Source organism: Chlorocebus sabaeus, chromosome 28 (assembly GCF_047675955.1).
Source record: "Chlorocebus sabaeus isolate Y175 chromosome 28, mChlSab1.0.hap1, whole genome shotgun sequence".
Classification (NCBI taxonomy): Eukaryota; Metazoa; Chordata; class Mammalia; order Primates; family Cercopithecidae; genus Chlorocebus; species Chlorocebus sabaeus.
Window position 1 is genome coordinate 20,978,970 of NC_132931.1, and position 13,131 is coordinate 20,992,100.

General features: G+C 50.8%; 2 protein-coding genes across 5 annotated transcripts in view; one reads left to right on the forward strand and one right to left on the reverse strand.

The window, feature by feature from the left end:
• Positions 1-11,309, reverse strand: part of DNAAF5 (dynein axonemal assembly factor 5) — a 55,157-nt gene extending 43,848 nt beyond the window's left edge. The window contains exons 1-2 of one of the 2 annotated variants that reach the window (XM_008018921.3): positions 10,680-11,308; positions 8,092-8,276 (exon numbers count right to left, since the gene is read on the reverse strand). In XM_008018921.3, coding sequence (XP_008017112.3) covers positions 8,092-8,276; positions 10,680-11,274 — 780 coding nt within the window. In that variant the 5' untranslated portion in view covers positions 11,275-11,308. Of the gene's footprint in view, positions 1-8,091; positions 8,277-10,679 lie in introns of both variants that reach the window. The other variant, XM_073012891.1, reaches the window with a different exon arrangement.
• PRKAR1B (protein kinase cAMP-dependent type I regulatory subunit beta) overlaps positions 10,357-13,131 on the forward strand; it is a 182,939-nt gene continuing 180,164 nt past the window's right edge. Inside the window, exon 1 of one of the 3 annotated variants that reach the window (XM_008018916.3) lies at positions 10,357-10,427. The gene's annotated coding sequence lies outside the window, so the exon portion shown is untranslated. Of the gene's footprint in view, positions 10,428-10,479; positions 10,505-10,693; positions 10,786-13,131 lie in introns of those variants that run through there. The other 2 variants (XM_073012892.1, XM_008018917.3) reach the window with 2 other exon arrangements.

Below are 13,131 nucleotides of genomic sequence, written 5' to 3' on the forward strand. Positions count from 1 at the left end.
AAAAATGCGACTGGCATACTGAAGAATGCATCGGAGCCTCTTAACAGCAGAACTGACTAAGTAGAAGAAAGAACTAGTGAGCCGCTTGAAGACGGGCTATTTGAAAACACATAGAGACAAAAGAAAAAAGAATAGAAAGAATGAGGCACATGTACAGGATCTAGAAAATAGCCTCAAAGGGGTAAATCTAAGAGTTCCTGGCCTTCAAGAGCAGGTAGAGAGAGAGAAATCAGGGTAGAAAGTTTACTCAAAGGGATAATATCAAAGAATTTTCTAATCCTAGAAAAAGATACCAGCACTCAAGTACAAGAAGGCTACAGAACACCAACCAGATTTAACCCAATAAAACTACCTCAAGACATTTAACAATCAAACTCCCAAAGATCGAGGACGAAGAAAGGGTTCTAAAAGCAGCAAGAGAAAAAAACCCAACAAATCACATACAACGAGCTTCAGTACGCCTGGCAACGACCTCTCAGAGGAGCCCTCACTGGCCAGGAGACAGTGGCGTGGTATATTTAAAGTGCTGAAGGAGTAAACTTTTGCCCTCGTATATCCAGTGAAAAATCCTTCAAACATGAAGGAGACAGACTTTCCCAGACAAACAAAAGCTGAGGAATTTCATCAACATCAGACCTGTCCTACAAGAAATGTTAAAAGAGTGTTCTTCAATCTGAAAAATAAGGATGCTGAGCAGCAATAACTAATCATCTAAAAGGATACAACTCACTGGGAACAGTAAGCACACAGAAAAACACAGACTGTTGTAACACTGTAACTGTGGGGTGTAAACTCTTCACATCCTGAGTAGAAAGACTAAAAGATGAGCCCATGAAAAATAACTAGCTGGCTGGGTGCGGTGGCTCACATCTGTAATCCCAGCACTTTAGGAGGCCGAGGCGGGCGGATCACCTGAGCTCAGGAGTTCGAGACAAGCCTGGCCAATATGGTGAAACCTCGTCTCTACTAAAAAATACAAAAATTAGCCGGGTGGATGCCTGTAATCTCAGTTACTCAGCAGGGTGAGGCAGGAGAATCGCTTGAACCCGGGAGGTAGAGGTTACAGCGAGCCAAGATGGCACCATTACACTCCAGCCTAGGTGACAGAGCAAGACTCCATCTCAAAAATAAAGCAATAAAAATAAATAAACGAATAAAAATAAAAATAACTACAATGACTTTTCAAGACAAAGATATAAAAACAACAAGAAGTTAAAAAGCAGAGGGGATAAAATTAAAGTGTAGAGTTTCTATCCATTTTTTGCTTTGCTGCTGGTTTGTTTTTACAATCAGTGTTCAGTTGCCATCAGTTTAAAATAATGGGTTATGTTATTTGCAAGCCTCCTGGTAACTTCAAATAAAAACCCTACAATAGATACACAAAAAACAAAAAGAAATTAAAACATACGGAAAAAAAAACAGAGAAAATCATCTTCATAAAAAGGAAGACAGGAAGGCAAGAAGGAAGGAAGAGCAGACCACAAAACAACCAGAAAACAACAAAACGACAGGAGTAAGTCCTTACTTATTAATAACAACATTGAATGTAAGCAGACTAAACTCTCCATTCAAAAGACAGAGTGGCTGGATGGGTAAGAAAACCAGGACCCAGCTGTCTGTTGCCGACAAGAAACACACGTCACCAAAAAGGCACACGTAGGTTGAAAATAAAGGGATGCAAAAAGATATTCTGTACAAATGGAAACCAAAAAAAGAGCAGGGATAGCTATACTCAGACAAAACAGATTTCAAGATGAAAACTATATTAAGAGAAAAAGGTCATCATATAATGATAAAGGGGTCAACTCAGCAAGAGGACATAACTTTAAATATATATTCACCCAACACTGGAATATCCAGATATATAAACCAAATATTGTCTGTTGAGACAGACTCCAACATAGTAACAGCTAGAGGCTTCAACGCCCCACTTCCAGTATTAGACAAATAATCCAGAGACAAAATCAACAAAGAAACATCGGACTTAATCTGCGCTATAGACCTAATGTACCTAATAGATATTTATAGAACGTTGCATCGAACAGCTACATAATACACATTCTTCTCCTCAGCACATGGATCATTCTCAAGGATAGACCATATGTTAGGCCACAAAACAAGCCTTAAAACAGGACACTGAAATTAATAACAAGAACTTTGGAAACTATACAAATACATGGAAATTAAATAATACGCTCCTGAATGACCAGTGGGTCAACGACGAAGTTAAGAAGGAAATTTAAAAAATTCTTAAATGAAAATGGAAACGCAATATGCCAAAACAACAAAAGCAGCACTAAGAGGCAAGCGTACAGCAATCAGCACCTACATCCAAAAAGCAGGCAACTTCAAAGAGCAACCTAGCGCTGCATCGAAAAGAACTAGGAAAGCAAGAGCAAACCAAACCCAAGTTAGTAGAAGAAGTAAGAGCAGAAATAAATGAAATTGAAACAAAAAAATACAAAAGACAAAATGAAAAGTTAGCTTTTGGAACACATAAGCAAAATCGACACACCTTTAACCAGACTAAGAAAAAGATCCAAGTAAATAAAATCAGATCAAAAAGGGGACATTACACAACTGATACTACAGAAATTCAAAGCATCATTAGAGACTGTGATCAACTACACCATAACAACATTGTGAGCAGCGACACCATGAGCAATGACACTGTGAGCAGCTACACCATGAGCAACTAGGATACGAGCAACCACACCATAAGCAACTACAATATAAGCAACGACACAGTGAACAACTATACCATGAGCAACTACACTGTGAGCACTGACACCATGAGCAACTACAACATGAGCACCGACACCATGAGCACCTGCACCGTGAGCACCAGCACTGTGAGCACCTGCACCGTGAGCACCGGCACCGTGAGCAGCACCGACACTGTGAGCAGCACCGACACTGTGAGCAGCACCAACACGGTGAGCAGCACCGACACCATGAGCACCTGCAACATGAGCACCTGCACCGTGAGCACCGGCACCGTGAGCACCTGCACCGTGAGCACCGACACCGTGAGCACCTGCACCGTGAGCAACTGCACCGTGAGCACCGACACCGTGAACAACTGCACCGTGAGCACCAACACCGTGAGCACCGACACTGTGAGCAACTGCACCGTGAGCAACTGCATCGTGAGCACCGACACCGTGAGCAACTGCACCGTGAGCAACTGCACCGTGAGCACTGACACCGTGAGCAACTGCACCGTGAGCACCGACACTGTGAGCACCGACACCGTGAGCAACTGCACCGTGAGCAACTGCACCGTGAGCAACTGCACCGTGAGCAACTACACCATGAGCAACTATATGCCAACAAATTGGAAAACCTAGAAGAAATGGATCAATTCCTAGACACATACAACCTACCAAGATTCAATCATAAAGAAATCCAAACCTCGAACAGACCAGTAACAAGTAATGATATTAAAGCTGCAATAAAAAGCCACCCAGCAAAGAAGAGCCTGGGACCCAGTACTTCACTGCCAAATTTTATCAAACATTTAAAGAACTAATGTCACTCCTACTCAAACTATTCCAAGAAGTAGAAGAGGAAGGAATACCTCCAAGCTTAATTTATGAGGACAGTACTACCCTGATACCAGAACCAGACAAAAATGCAATCAAAAAAGAAAACTACAGGACAATATCCCTGATGAATACAGATGCAAAATTTCCTCAACAAGACAGTGTTTCAACAGCACATTAGAAAGATGATTCATCATGACCAAGTGGGATTTATTCCAGGTATGCAAGGATGGCTCAACATACACAAATCCATCAATGTGACACATCATATCAGCAGAATGAAGGACAAGAACTATGTCATTATTTCAATTGATGCAGAAAAAGCATAAAATTCAACATCCCTTCATGATAAAAATCCTCAAAAAACTGGGTATAGAAGGAAAATACCTCAGCACAAAAAAAGCCATATACGAGACTCACAGCTAGTATCACACTGAATGGGGATAAAACTCAAAGGCTTTCTTCTAAATCTGGAGCAAGACAAGGATGCTCGCTTTCACCACTGTTAGTCAACACACTACTGGAAGCACTAGCTAGAACAATCAGAGAAGAGAAATAAAGAGAATCTAAATTGAAAAGCAAGAGAATTATCCTTGTTTGCAGATGATATAATCTTACATTTGGAAAAACCTAAAGACTCCACACAAAAAAAATTAGAACAGATAAATTCAGTAAAGTTGCAGGATACAAAAATCACCAAACAAAAACCAGTAGCATTTCTACATGCCAACAGTGAACAAATCTGAAAAAGAAATCAAGAAAGTAATTCCATTTACAATAGCTACAAACAAAGTAAGATACCTATGAATTAACTTAACCAAAGAAGTGAAAGATCCCTACAATGAAAACTATAAAACACTGATGTGAGAAAATTGAAGAGGACACACACAAAAAATGGTAACATACTCCATGTTCATGGACTTGAAGAATCAATATTGTTAAAATGTCGAAACCACCCAAAGCAATCTACAGACTCAATGTAATCCCTATCAAAATACCAATGACATTCTCCACAGAAACAGAAAAAATAATCCTAAAATTTATATGGAACCTCAAAAGACCCTGAAGAGCCAAAGCCATCCTGAGCAAAAAACACGACAAAAACAAACAAACAAAAAACCGGAGGGATCACATTACCTGACTTCAATTTATACTACAGAGCTACAGCGACCAAAACAGCATGGCACTGGCATAAAAAATGTATACTACAGAACTACAGCAATCAAAACAGCATGGCACTGGATAAAAACAGACACACAGACCGATGGAACAGAATAGAGAACCCAGAAATTGAATCCATACACTTACAGAGAACTCATTTTGACAAAGGTGCTAAGGGCATACCTTGGGGAAAGGGCAGTTTCTTCAATAAATGGTGCTGGGAAAACTGGATATCCATATACAGAAGAATGAAACTGGACCCCTATCTCTCGCCACGTACAAAAGTCAAATCAAAATGGATTAAAGACCTCAATCTAAGACTTCAAACTACGAAACCACACTACAAGAAAACATTGGGGAAACTCTCTGGGACATGGTCTGGACAAAGGTTTCTTGAGTAAAATGCCCAAAGCACAGGCCACCAAAGAAGGAATGGGCAAATGGGATCATACCAAGCTAAAAAGCTTCTGCACAGCAAAGAAAACAATCAACAGTGAGGAGACAACCCACAGGATGGGAGAAAAACAGCTGCACAAATACCCATTGGAAAAGGGACTCACAACCAGAATCCATAAGGTGCTCAAACTCAACAGAAAAAAATCTAATAACCCGATTTAAAAATGGACAGATCTGAATAGACATTTATCAAAGGCATACAAATGCCAAACAGGTACTTGGCAGGAACATGACAAAGACTCATCTCTGAAAAGCTGTCCTTGCAGCCCCAGCCTCTCCTGTAACATTCGATGTTCCCGGAAGGTCCTCTGGACAAGAACAGGTCTGGTGGTCTCACCAGTGGCACACATCGAGCAGGAAAACTGCAGCAAAGCTGAGCAGCTGCCGACTGCAGGCCTGGTGACAACCAGGGCACCCTTGCAGGGTGAAGTCCATAAGCCACCCACCTAAGGGTGGAACACGGCAGTTTGTTCAGGGCGTGCTTCACAACTGCACGGCCATACGTCCGTCCTGCCTGCCTCGCCGGGGTTCTGGATGCCATCAGTGTCCTGGCTGGGAGCTCCAGTCATGTGCACGTGGGGAGATGCAGTAGCCCCTGCCGCACTGGGACACCCCCGTTTCCACAACCTCGGACACCATCGTTCCAGGGCCTAAGGCTCCAGGGCGGCTAGACCACCCACGTCCTGACCTTGCTCTGAGGCTCACCTGGCTGTGCTATCTGAGCGAGCTCTGAGGCCTCTGAGCCTCGTAAGGAGGAGATAGTTATTTCTGGGCCCTTCCAGTGAAGTTGAGTGATTTAAGCCAAGTCTAGCAGGCTGCTGCAAGGTTTCCTACAAGTCAGAAGGCAGTCAGGACCTTCTGTGCAGAGGGGATGGGGTCCCAGGGCTCCAATCCCTGGGTTGTTGAGGGGCTCGAGGTGTCTGCAAGGAGCGCACAGTGAGCTCCAGGATGGGGTCCCAGGGCTGATCAGAGTAAAAGGGGCAGCACTTGACTCCACATGAAACTCACATGAAGGGCCGTGCAGGGTCTCTGCTAATAGGATGCAAACCCCACTGGGAAGAAATGGGCCATGCTGGAAGAATTGTCTTGGGCCACATGTAAAATAACACTAGCACTAATGATAGCTGACAAGCTAAAAGAAAAAAAAAATCACAAAAAAATCTCATAACATTCTAAGAAAGTTTATGAATTGGTGCTGGGCGGCATTCAAAGCAGTCCTGGGCAGCACGTGGCCCGCGGGCCGCAGGTTGGACAAGCTTGCTTCAGATCAACGATGTGATGTCAGCTTTCTAACAGCTACTGAAACAAAGTAGGCGGTGCATGCATAGCTACCAATACAGTGATAGCATGTATAGACAGCCATCGACACGCAGTGACGGTATTTTTACAGTTACGGTACAGTTACACTGAGTTACACCGTCTGCAGCTAGCTAGAGTTCCAGTATTTACAGAGAGTGCCACAGAGTTCCAGTATTTACAGACAGCTATCGATACAGTGATGGTATTTTTAGACAGTGACGGTAGGTTACACCGACAGCTATCAGCTATGCAGCTTCAGTATGCACACAGAGCTCTCCATAGAGTCATCACACTGTTTTGAGGAATAAGACTTGGCCCATGACACAAACACCACGTTCCTCGCGGGCCATACTCTGCCTCAGGCTTAAGGAAGGTGGGAGAGAAAACCAGCCGGCCGCCTGCGCTTCTCACTGGGCTCTGTTCTTGCCCTGGCCCCCTGAACTGCCCTCCACAGCCCAAGTATTCAGTCATTGCCAGAAGTGCCTGCTGCCAAGTGCCAGGCAGCATGGACACTGACCCCGCACTCTGCTCACTTTCTCCCCACCGGGCAGAGCCTAATGTGCTCAGGGGCCCTCTGTGCTGCCTGGTGCTGAACCCACACCAGCTCCAGGAGGGGCCGGCCAGCATACATAGTGACTCAACTTCCGCTGGCCTGACGAGACCAAGGGGGTGAACGAAGGCTCCTGGTGGGAAAGGGCCCTCCGGTGTCTCTGCGCACAGCCCCAAGGCAGTCACACTGCCGCTGGACGGAGAGCACCCGGGAATGAAGCCTGGTCATGGAGGCAAAGCAGGGGCATCCTGGGCAGGTGCTGTGTCACACCTACAGCCGGCCCTACGGCTGGACCCCAGCGCACAGACGAGGGAGCGAGTCAGGGCTTCCATTCCGGCCCCAGAATACCCGAGTGACTCTTCAACTCACCATCTTCATGCCATTTCCCATCAGGAAACGTACCTCTGCAAGGCTGAAACCTGGAGCCGTGCGTGGTGAAGAAGCCAGACACAAAAGATCACATATCTGACTACGCTGACAGGTAACTCAGACACAGAGAGACCAGAGGTCACTCAGCTTCCCTGCTGGCCACAGTGTGTGGCGTTTTAGCAAGTCACTGGGGCCTCAGATCCAGGACATGCCCTCCAGGCCAGATTCTGCCAGCAGTAAAGCCGACACTCAGTCCCATCTGTAGGACTCCTGCCTGCCTGCCTGCCGTCTCTCGGTGGGTTCCAAAGCCCAACAACATAATTATCCCCAACAAACCAACCCCGACTGCACTCTTCTCCCAGGCCAGGTTCACCAACCACGGTGGCTTTTCAGGAAAGTGCATCTTGCTGGATGGGAGCACTAAGGAAGCTTCTGCAACTGCTGAAGCACACACCGTGTCTAAGAGACAATAACTACACAAGCCATCCTTTCTCACACCCTTGGAATTCATAACACCAAACATTAAAACGGTTCAGCGCTCTCCTAGTTTTTCCAAGATGTGAATAGGAACATCCTGTGAGTAGGAATAATGAAAGGACATTTGGTGCATGCAGCATTCTGAAAAAAGAACAAGTGAGTTAGTTAAAAATAGCACGTCAGCCTGCCTGTGGTGGAGAGAGGAACAGACCGTCCAGGAGAAACACCAGTTACCTGCGGGACGTCATCAAACAGTCGCTGAGCAAAATGGGAAAGCACGTCGTCCACGGACTTCCCGTTGCCAAACTGGATCACCGCACCTGTGGCTTCAATGGCGGCCACACGGACCTTCCAGTGCTGGTGGGAGATGGTCTGCATCAGGGGCCCGATCAGAGACTCCGACTGCATGTGGAAGTGGTCTGAGGGACAGGGAGGCCCCCAGTTACCAGAGCTGCTCCCACGCACCTTGCCAGGGAGGTCCCCAGTTACCAAAACTGCTCCCACACGCCTCGCCCAGCTCTGTGGGCTTCCAGAGGACAGCTGCCCGCCTGTGAGCTCCTCACCTCCCTTCCTCTTCCCCTCCAGGTCCTTGCTGCAGGAACAGTAAACAACCCAGGCTGCCAAACAGAGCTCTGTACCGCCCAGCACAGGAAGAGGCTTAGGGACAAGTGTCCCACCTTGATGACACCTGTGCAACCCAGGGGGCTTAGAGGCACCAGCACGGAAAGGCTGGGGGTGCAACCCCAATGTGGCTGAAGATGGGAGAGCCTGGACCTGGAGGTGGAGGCCTGAGGGGGAGGCCTGAGGGGGACACTGGAGGCCACAGGAAAGAAGCTGAGCCCAGAGGACAGCGGGGAGGCCGCACTCCCAGCCCCAACTGAGACCAGACCCCAGGCTCCTCCAGGAAGCTGGGCCAGAACCACTCCAGGCAAAGCCACTGCACTTCCTATTTGTAAAGTCCCTGCAGAAAGTCAGAACAAGAGGTGGCAGGTGCCTGTAATCCCAGCTACTTGGGAGGCTGAGGCAGGAGAATCGCTTGAACTCAGGAGGCAGAGGTTGCAGTGAGCAGAGATCACCCCATTGCACTCCAGCCTGGGAGACAGAGTGAAACTCCGTCTCCAACAACAACAACAACAACAACAACAACAACAAAAAAGCCAGAACCAAAGGGTCTCTGGCATCCACACTGCCTCTTGCCTCAGCTCTGCACTACTTGGGGCTTGTCTGGGAAACAGCCATTCCAATGAGACTTTGGGTGAGCTCTTCAACCTCTCTGCCGCTGCCCAGTGTGACTGGGGCCAGAGGCGAGGCCCCCTACCCAGGGGAGAGGAGGGCCAGAGGTGCTGGAGATGAGGGGATGCTCCAGGCAGAGGCACAGTCCCTCACCCCACAGCAACCAGTGAGCACATACCCCGGCAGGCTGTGCTTGGGGCAGGGGCACAGGCGGGCATGGTGCTGTCCTATGGAACCTACGGTCCAGGGAGGGAACGTGGCAAGGCCGGGAGGAGCTCCCTGGAGGACGCAGGAGCACCCGTGGGGCCGATGTACAGACGGGGTAGGGAGGTGGTTGAGGGCTGAAGAGAAATACATTAAATGCCAGGAATTCTCAATGGCTGTGTCCAGCCCAAGGCTCTTCCCCGAGCTCCACAGGAGTTCTGGACCATGTGAAATCCAAAGTTAACCAACGTGGAAATCTCGGCATTTCCCCAAGTCCAGCTTTTCCTTTACTTCTGGAACCTATTCTCCACGCAGCTGCAGTGATCTTTTAAGAACCTGAACTCGGGTCTACTACTCCTATTGACACCCCCTGCACTTCCCACTACATTCAAACCATCATTGGGATATCACTGGGACGGCCTGAGCTGGCCAGATCTCTCACTGCTTTCCTGCTCCCTACCGCCCACGGATTTATAGCATCGGTGTTCCCCGCTCTGGAAAGCCTTCCTGCCAGCAGGAAGCCGGCGCCTGCTATCATTCCACATCCCAGTCAGAGGAGGGAAAGGGCAAGGCCCTGCAGGAATGGCCAGTTAAGGAAACAGAACGACCGAATCAGATCAGAGCTCTAAAAATGATGCGGAACGTTATAAAGTGGAGGGGAGAAGCGGCCTCCTTCCACTTAGGACAGTGGTCCAAACCAGAGAGGGAAGGCAGTGGAGTAGGATGAATGGGACAGAAAGTGAAATGACCAGAGCAGAGTCTCAGCGCGTCTCCTCAACCGGATGCAAGTCCTGCAAGCCCCCAGAGGGAAGGAAAGGGGGCAGCTATCGGGGCACACCCCACCCCAAACCGCTTAACAGGAATTGCCGCGGTGGTTTCCAGGGATCTGGATAGGAGCGCTGGCTCGTGGGCCTGGGTGAGGGGGCTTAGGCAGGGAGGAAGATAGGCGGTGAGGGTCGCGGGACGGCGGGATGCAAAGAGGAGGACCGCAAAGGATAGGCAGGTGGAGGGGGCACAAGGAGCAGGCAGGTAGGGGCGGGGCTTGGGGCGTGGAGGGTGGAGGCGGGGAGCGGGCGACACCGGGGTGAGGTGAGTGAGGGCCAAGCAGGAGCAGGTGGCAGCGCAGGCAACAGGTACGTGGGGGTAGAGGGCAAGGGAGCGGGTGAAGGGCGCGTTGGTGGCGGGACGTGAGGCAGGAGACGCAGTGGTGGTGAGAGGAGGGGGCCGGGCGGGGGGCTTTGGGGCAGGCGGGTGGGGGTCGCGGGGCATGGGGGTGGCCAGGATGTTGGGGGGAGGGGCCGAGCCGCGGGGGTTGTGAGAGGGGCCGTGGAGGTGGAGGTGGGGGTGAGAGTGTGGGGTGTGGGAGCCGGGCCCCGGGTGCTCACCGGGCGTGGCCTGCGCCAGGGCGGCGGCGCAGCTGCAGCTCTCGCGGCGCACGGCGGCGAAGGGGTCCAGCAGGGAGCAGCGCAGCGCGCGCAGGGCGTCATCCAGGTGGGGCGCGAGCGCGGCGCCGCACAGGTCCACGGTCAGACCCAGCAGCTGCACAAGCGCCAAGCGCAGCTCCTCGCAGACCTCGGGCGGGCGGCGCGCGGGCTCGGGGCCGGCCAAGCGCGCGGCGAGCGCGGGCAGCAGGCGCGGCAGGGCATCGCGGGGCCGCGCGGCGCGGCGCAGGCCCAGACCCAGCAGGTGCACTGCCAGCGCGCGGCAACCCTCGGCGGGGTCGCTCAGGCAGCGCAGCAGGCGCGGCAGCAGCAGGCGCGCCCAGGGGCCCTGGAAAGCGGTGGGGTCGGCGGCAGGGCCCGGCTCCTCCAGCGCGCGCCGCAGGGCTTCCAAGGCGCGCCGCCGGCCCGGTTTGCTGTCGGCCTCCAGCCCCGGCAGCAGGCGGCTCAGGGCGCGGCTCAGCTCTGCCGCCTCCGCCGTCTCGGCCCCCTCGGCCGGGTGTGGGGCCGCCACGGCCTCCGCCACCCCCGGCGCCGCCATCTTGCTCGCGTCGCCGGTCACTAAGGGGAACGGTGCTTTCGCGACGCTCGGCGCGGATTACGGCAGCACTTCCGGTCCGCGCTGGGGGCGGGGCGCCGGGCTCCTTCCTCCCCGCAGGTGCGCACGTGGGCCTGGGCTCTGGTCCCGCCGTGCTCACCTACTGCCCCGCGCTGTCGCAGGAGCCCCCGCCAGCCGGCCTGCTGGGCCTTACCCTGTCCCCATTGCAGAGATGGGAAGGGTCTCGGGAGGGTGCGGCTCGCCTGGGATGCGGGCCCCGGGCTATAGGCCTGGGCCTGCCCCTAGGGAAGCCTGCCCCGCGGCCTGAAGTGCTTGGAGAAGGAACCTGGGTGCCCTGCATCGGTCCAGGGTAGCCGGGAAACCCCTTTTTGAGCCGTCTAGAGCCCCTCTGGCTTTGGGAAGGTCCGTTCCAGGAGGGAAGGGCGCTGGTTCTGTGGACTGGATCCCCCCTGTGGTGTAAGACGGGTTCCTGGTCTGGGCTTCACGTGCAGCCTGTGATTTGATCTCAGGTGTAGCCACCCAATAGGTTCGCCTTACTCGCTGCCCAGGTAGAGCCAATTTATCAAGACAGGGGAATTTCAATAGAGAGTTTAATGCATGCAGAAACCAGCTAAACAACACCAGAGCTTTATTACTCAAAGCAGATTCTGAAATTCCTGAGACGGGTCATTTAAGGATAATTAGGCAGGTAGGGGGCCAGGGAGAGGGCAGTGCTGATTGGTCGGGTTGGAGATGAAACAGTGGAGCATCGAAGTTGATTCTCTTGCTGTCTTCTGTTCCTGGGTGGGATCACAGAACTGGTTGAGCCAGATTAGGGGTGTGGGTGGTGGCAGCTGGTGCATCAGAATGCAGAGCCTGAAAAATATCTCGAGCACCAATCTTAGAGTTTACAATAGTGATGCTATCCTAAGGAGCAATCCAGGAGGTTTGGGATCTTGTGGCTTCTAGCTGCATGACTCAAACCACAATTTCTAATCTTGTGGCCCATGTCTTAGTCTTACAAAGGCATTCTGGTCCCCAGGCAAGAAGGAGGTTGGCTTCAGGAAAGGACTGTTATCATCTTTGTTTCAAAGTTAAACTGTAAACTAAGTTCCTCCTAAAGTGAGCTTGGCCTACTCCCAAGAAATAACAAGGCAGCTTGGAAATTAAAAGCAGGACAGTGTTTCACAGTAGTGACCTTGAGTATGGACTTGAGTGGAGACAGAGGTGCCTAAACAGCTTGGCGGCGGAGTTGGTGTGAGCCCAGCCTGGAACGGGAATTTGACAGCACTCACTGCAAACCAGGAGTCCCCAGGTCTGGTTAGCCAGGCACTTCTCATCTGTGACTGTGCACTGTGTTTTCTAAAAGCAGAATGTGTGTAATTTTAGGACTGAACTTCAAGTTTGACCTTCTTTTTTGTTGTTGATCTTCGTGTTGCAAAATGGTGTTGTTCATCAGTACCTCTTTATTTATTTATTTATTTTTGAGATGGAGTCTTGCTCTGTCGCCCAGGCTGGAGTGCCGTGGCACGTTCTCCGCTCACTGCAAGCTCTGCCTCCCAGGTTCACGCCATTCTCCTGCCTCTGCCTCCCTAGTAGCTGGGACTACAGGTGCCCGTCACCACTCCTGGCTAATTTTTTTGTATTTTTAGTAGAGACGGGGTTTCACCGTGTTAGCCAGGATGGTCTCGATCTCCTGACCTCGTGATCCACCTGCCTCGGCCTCTCAAAATGCTGGGATTACAGGTGTGAGCCACTGCGCCCAGCCCATCAGTACCTATTAAATGTCGTTATGTAGCATATTCAGTAACCTCCTTCATTCATTGTTTCCTCCAACAGGCATTTGTTTGACCAGGCACT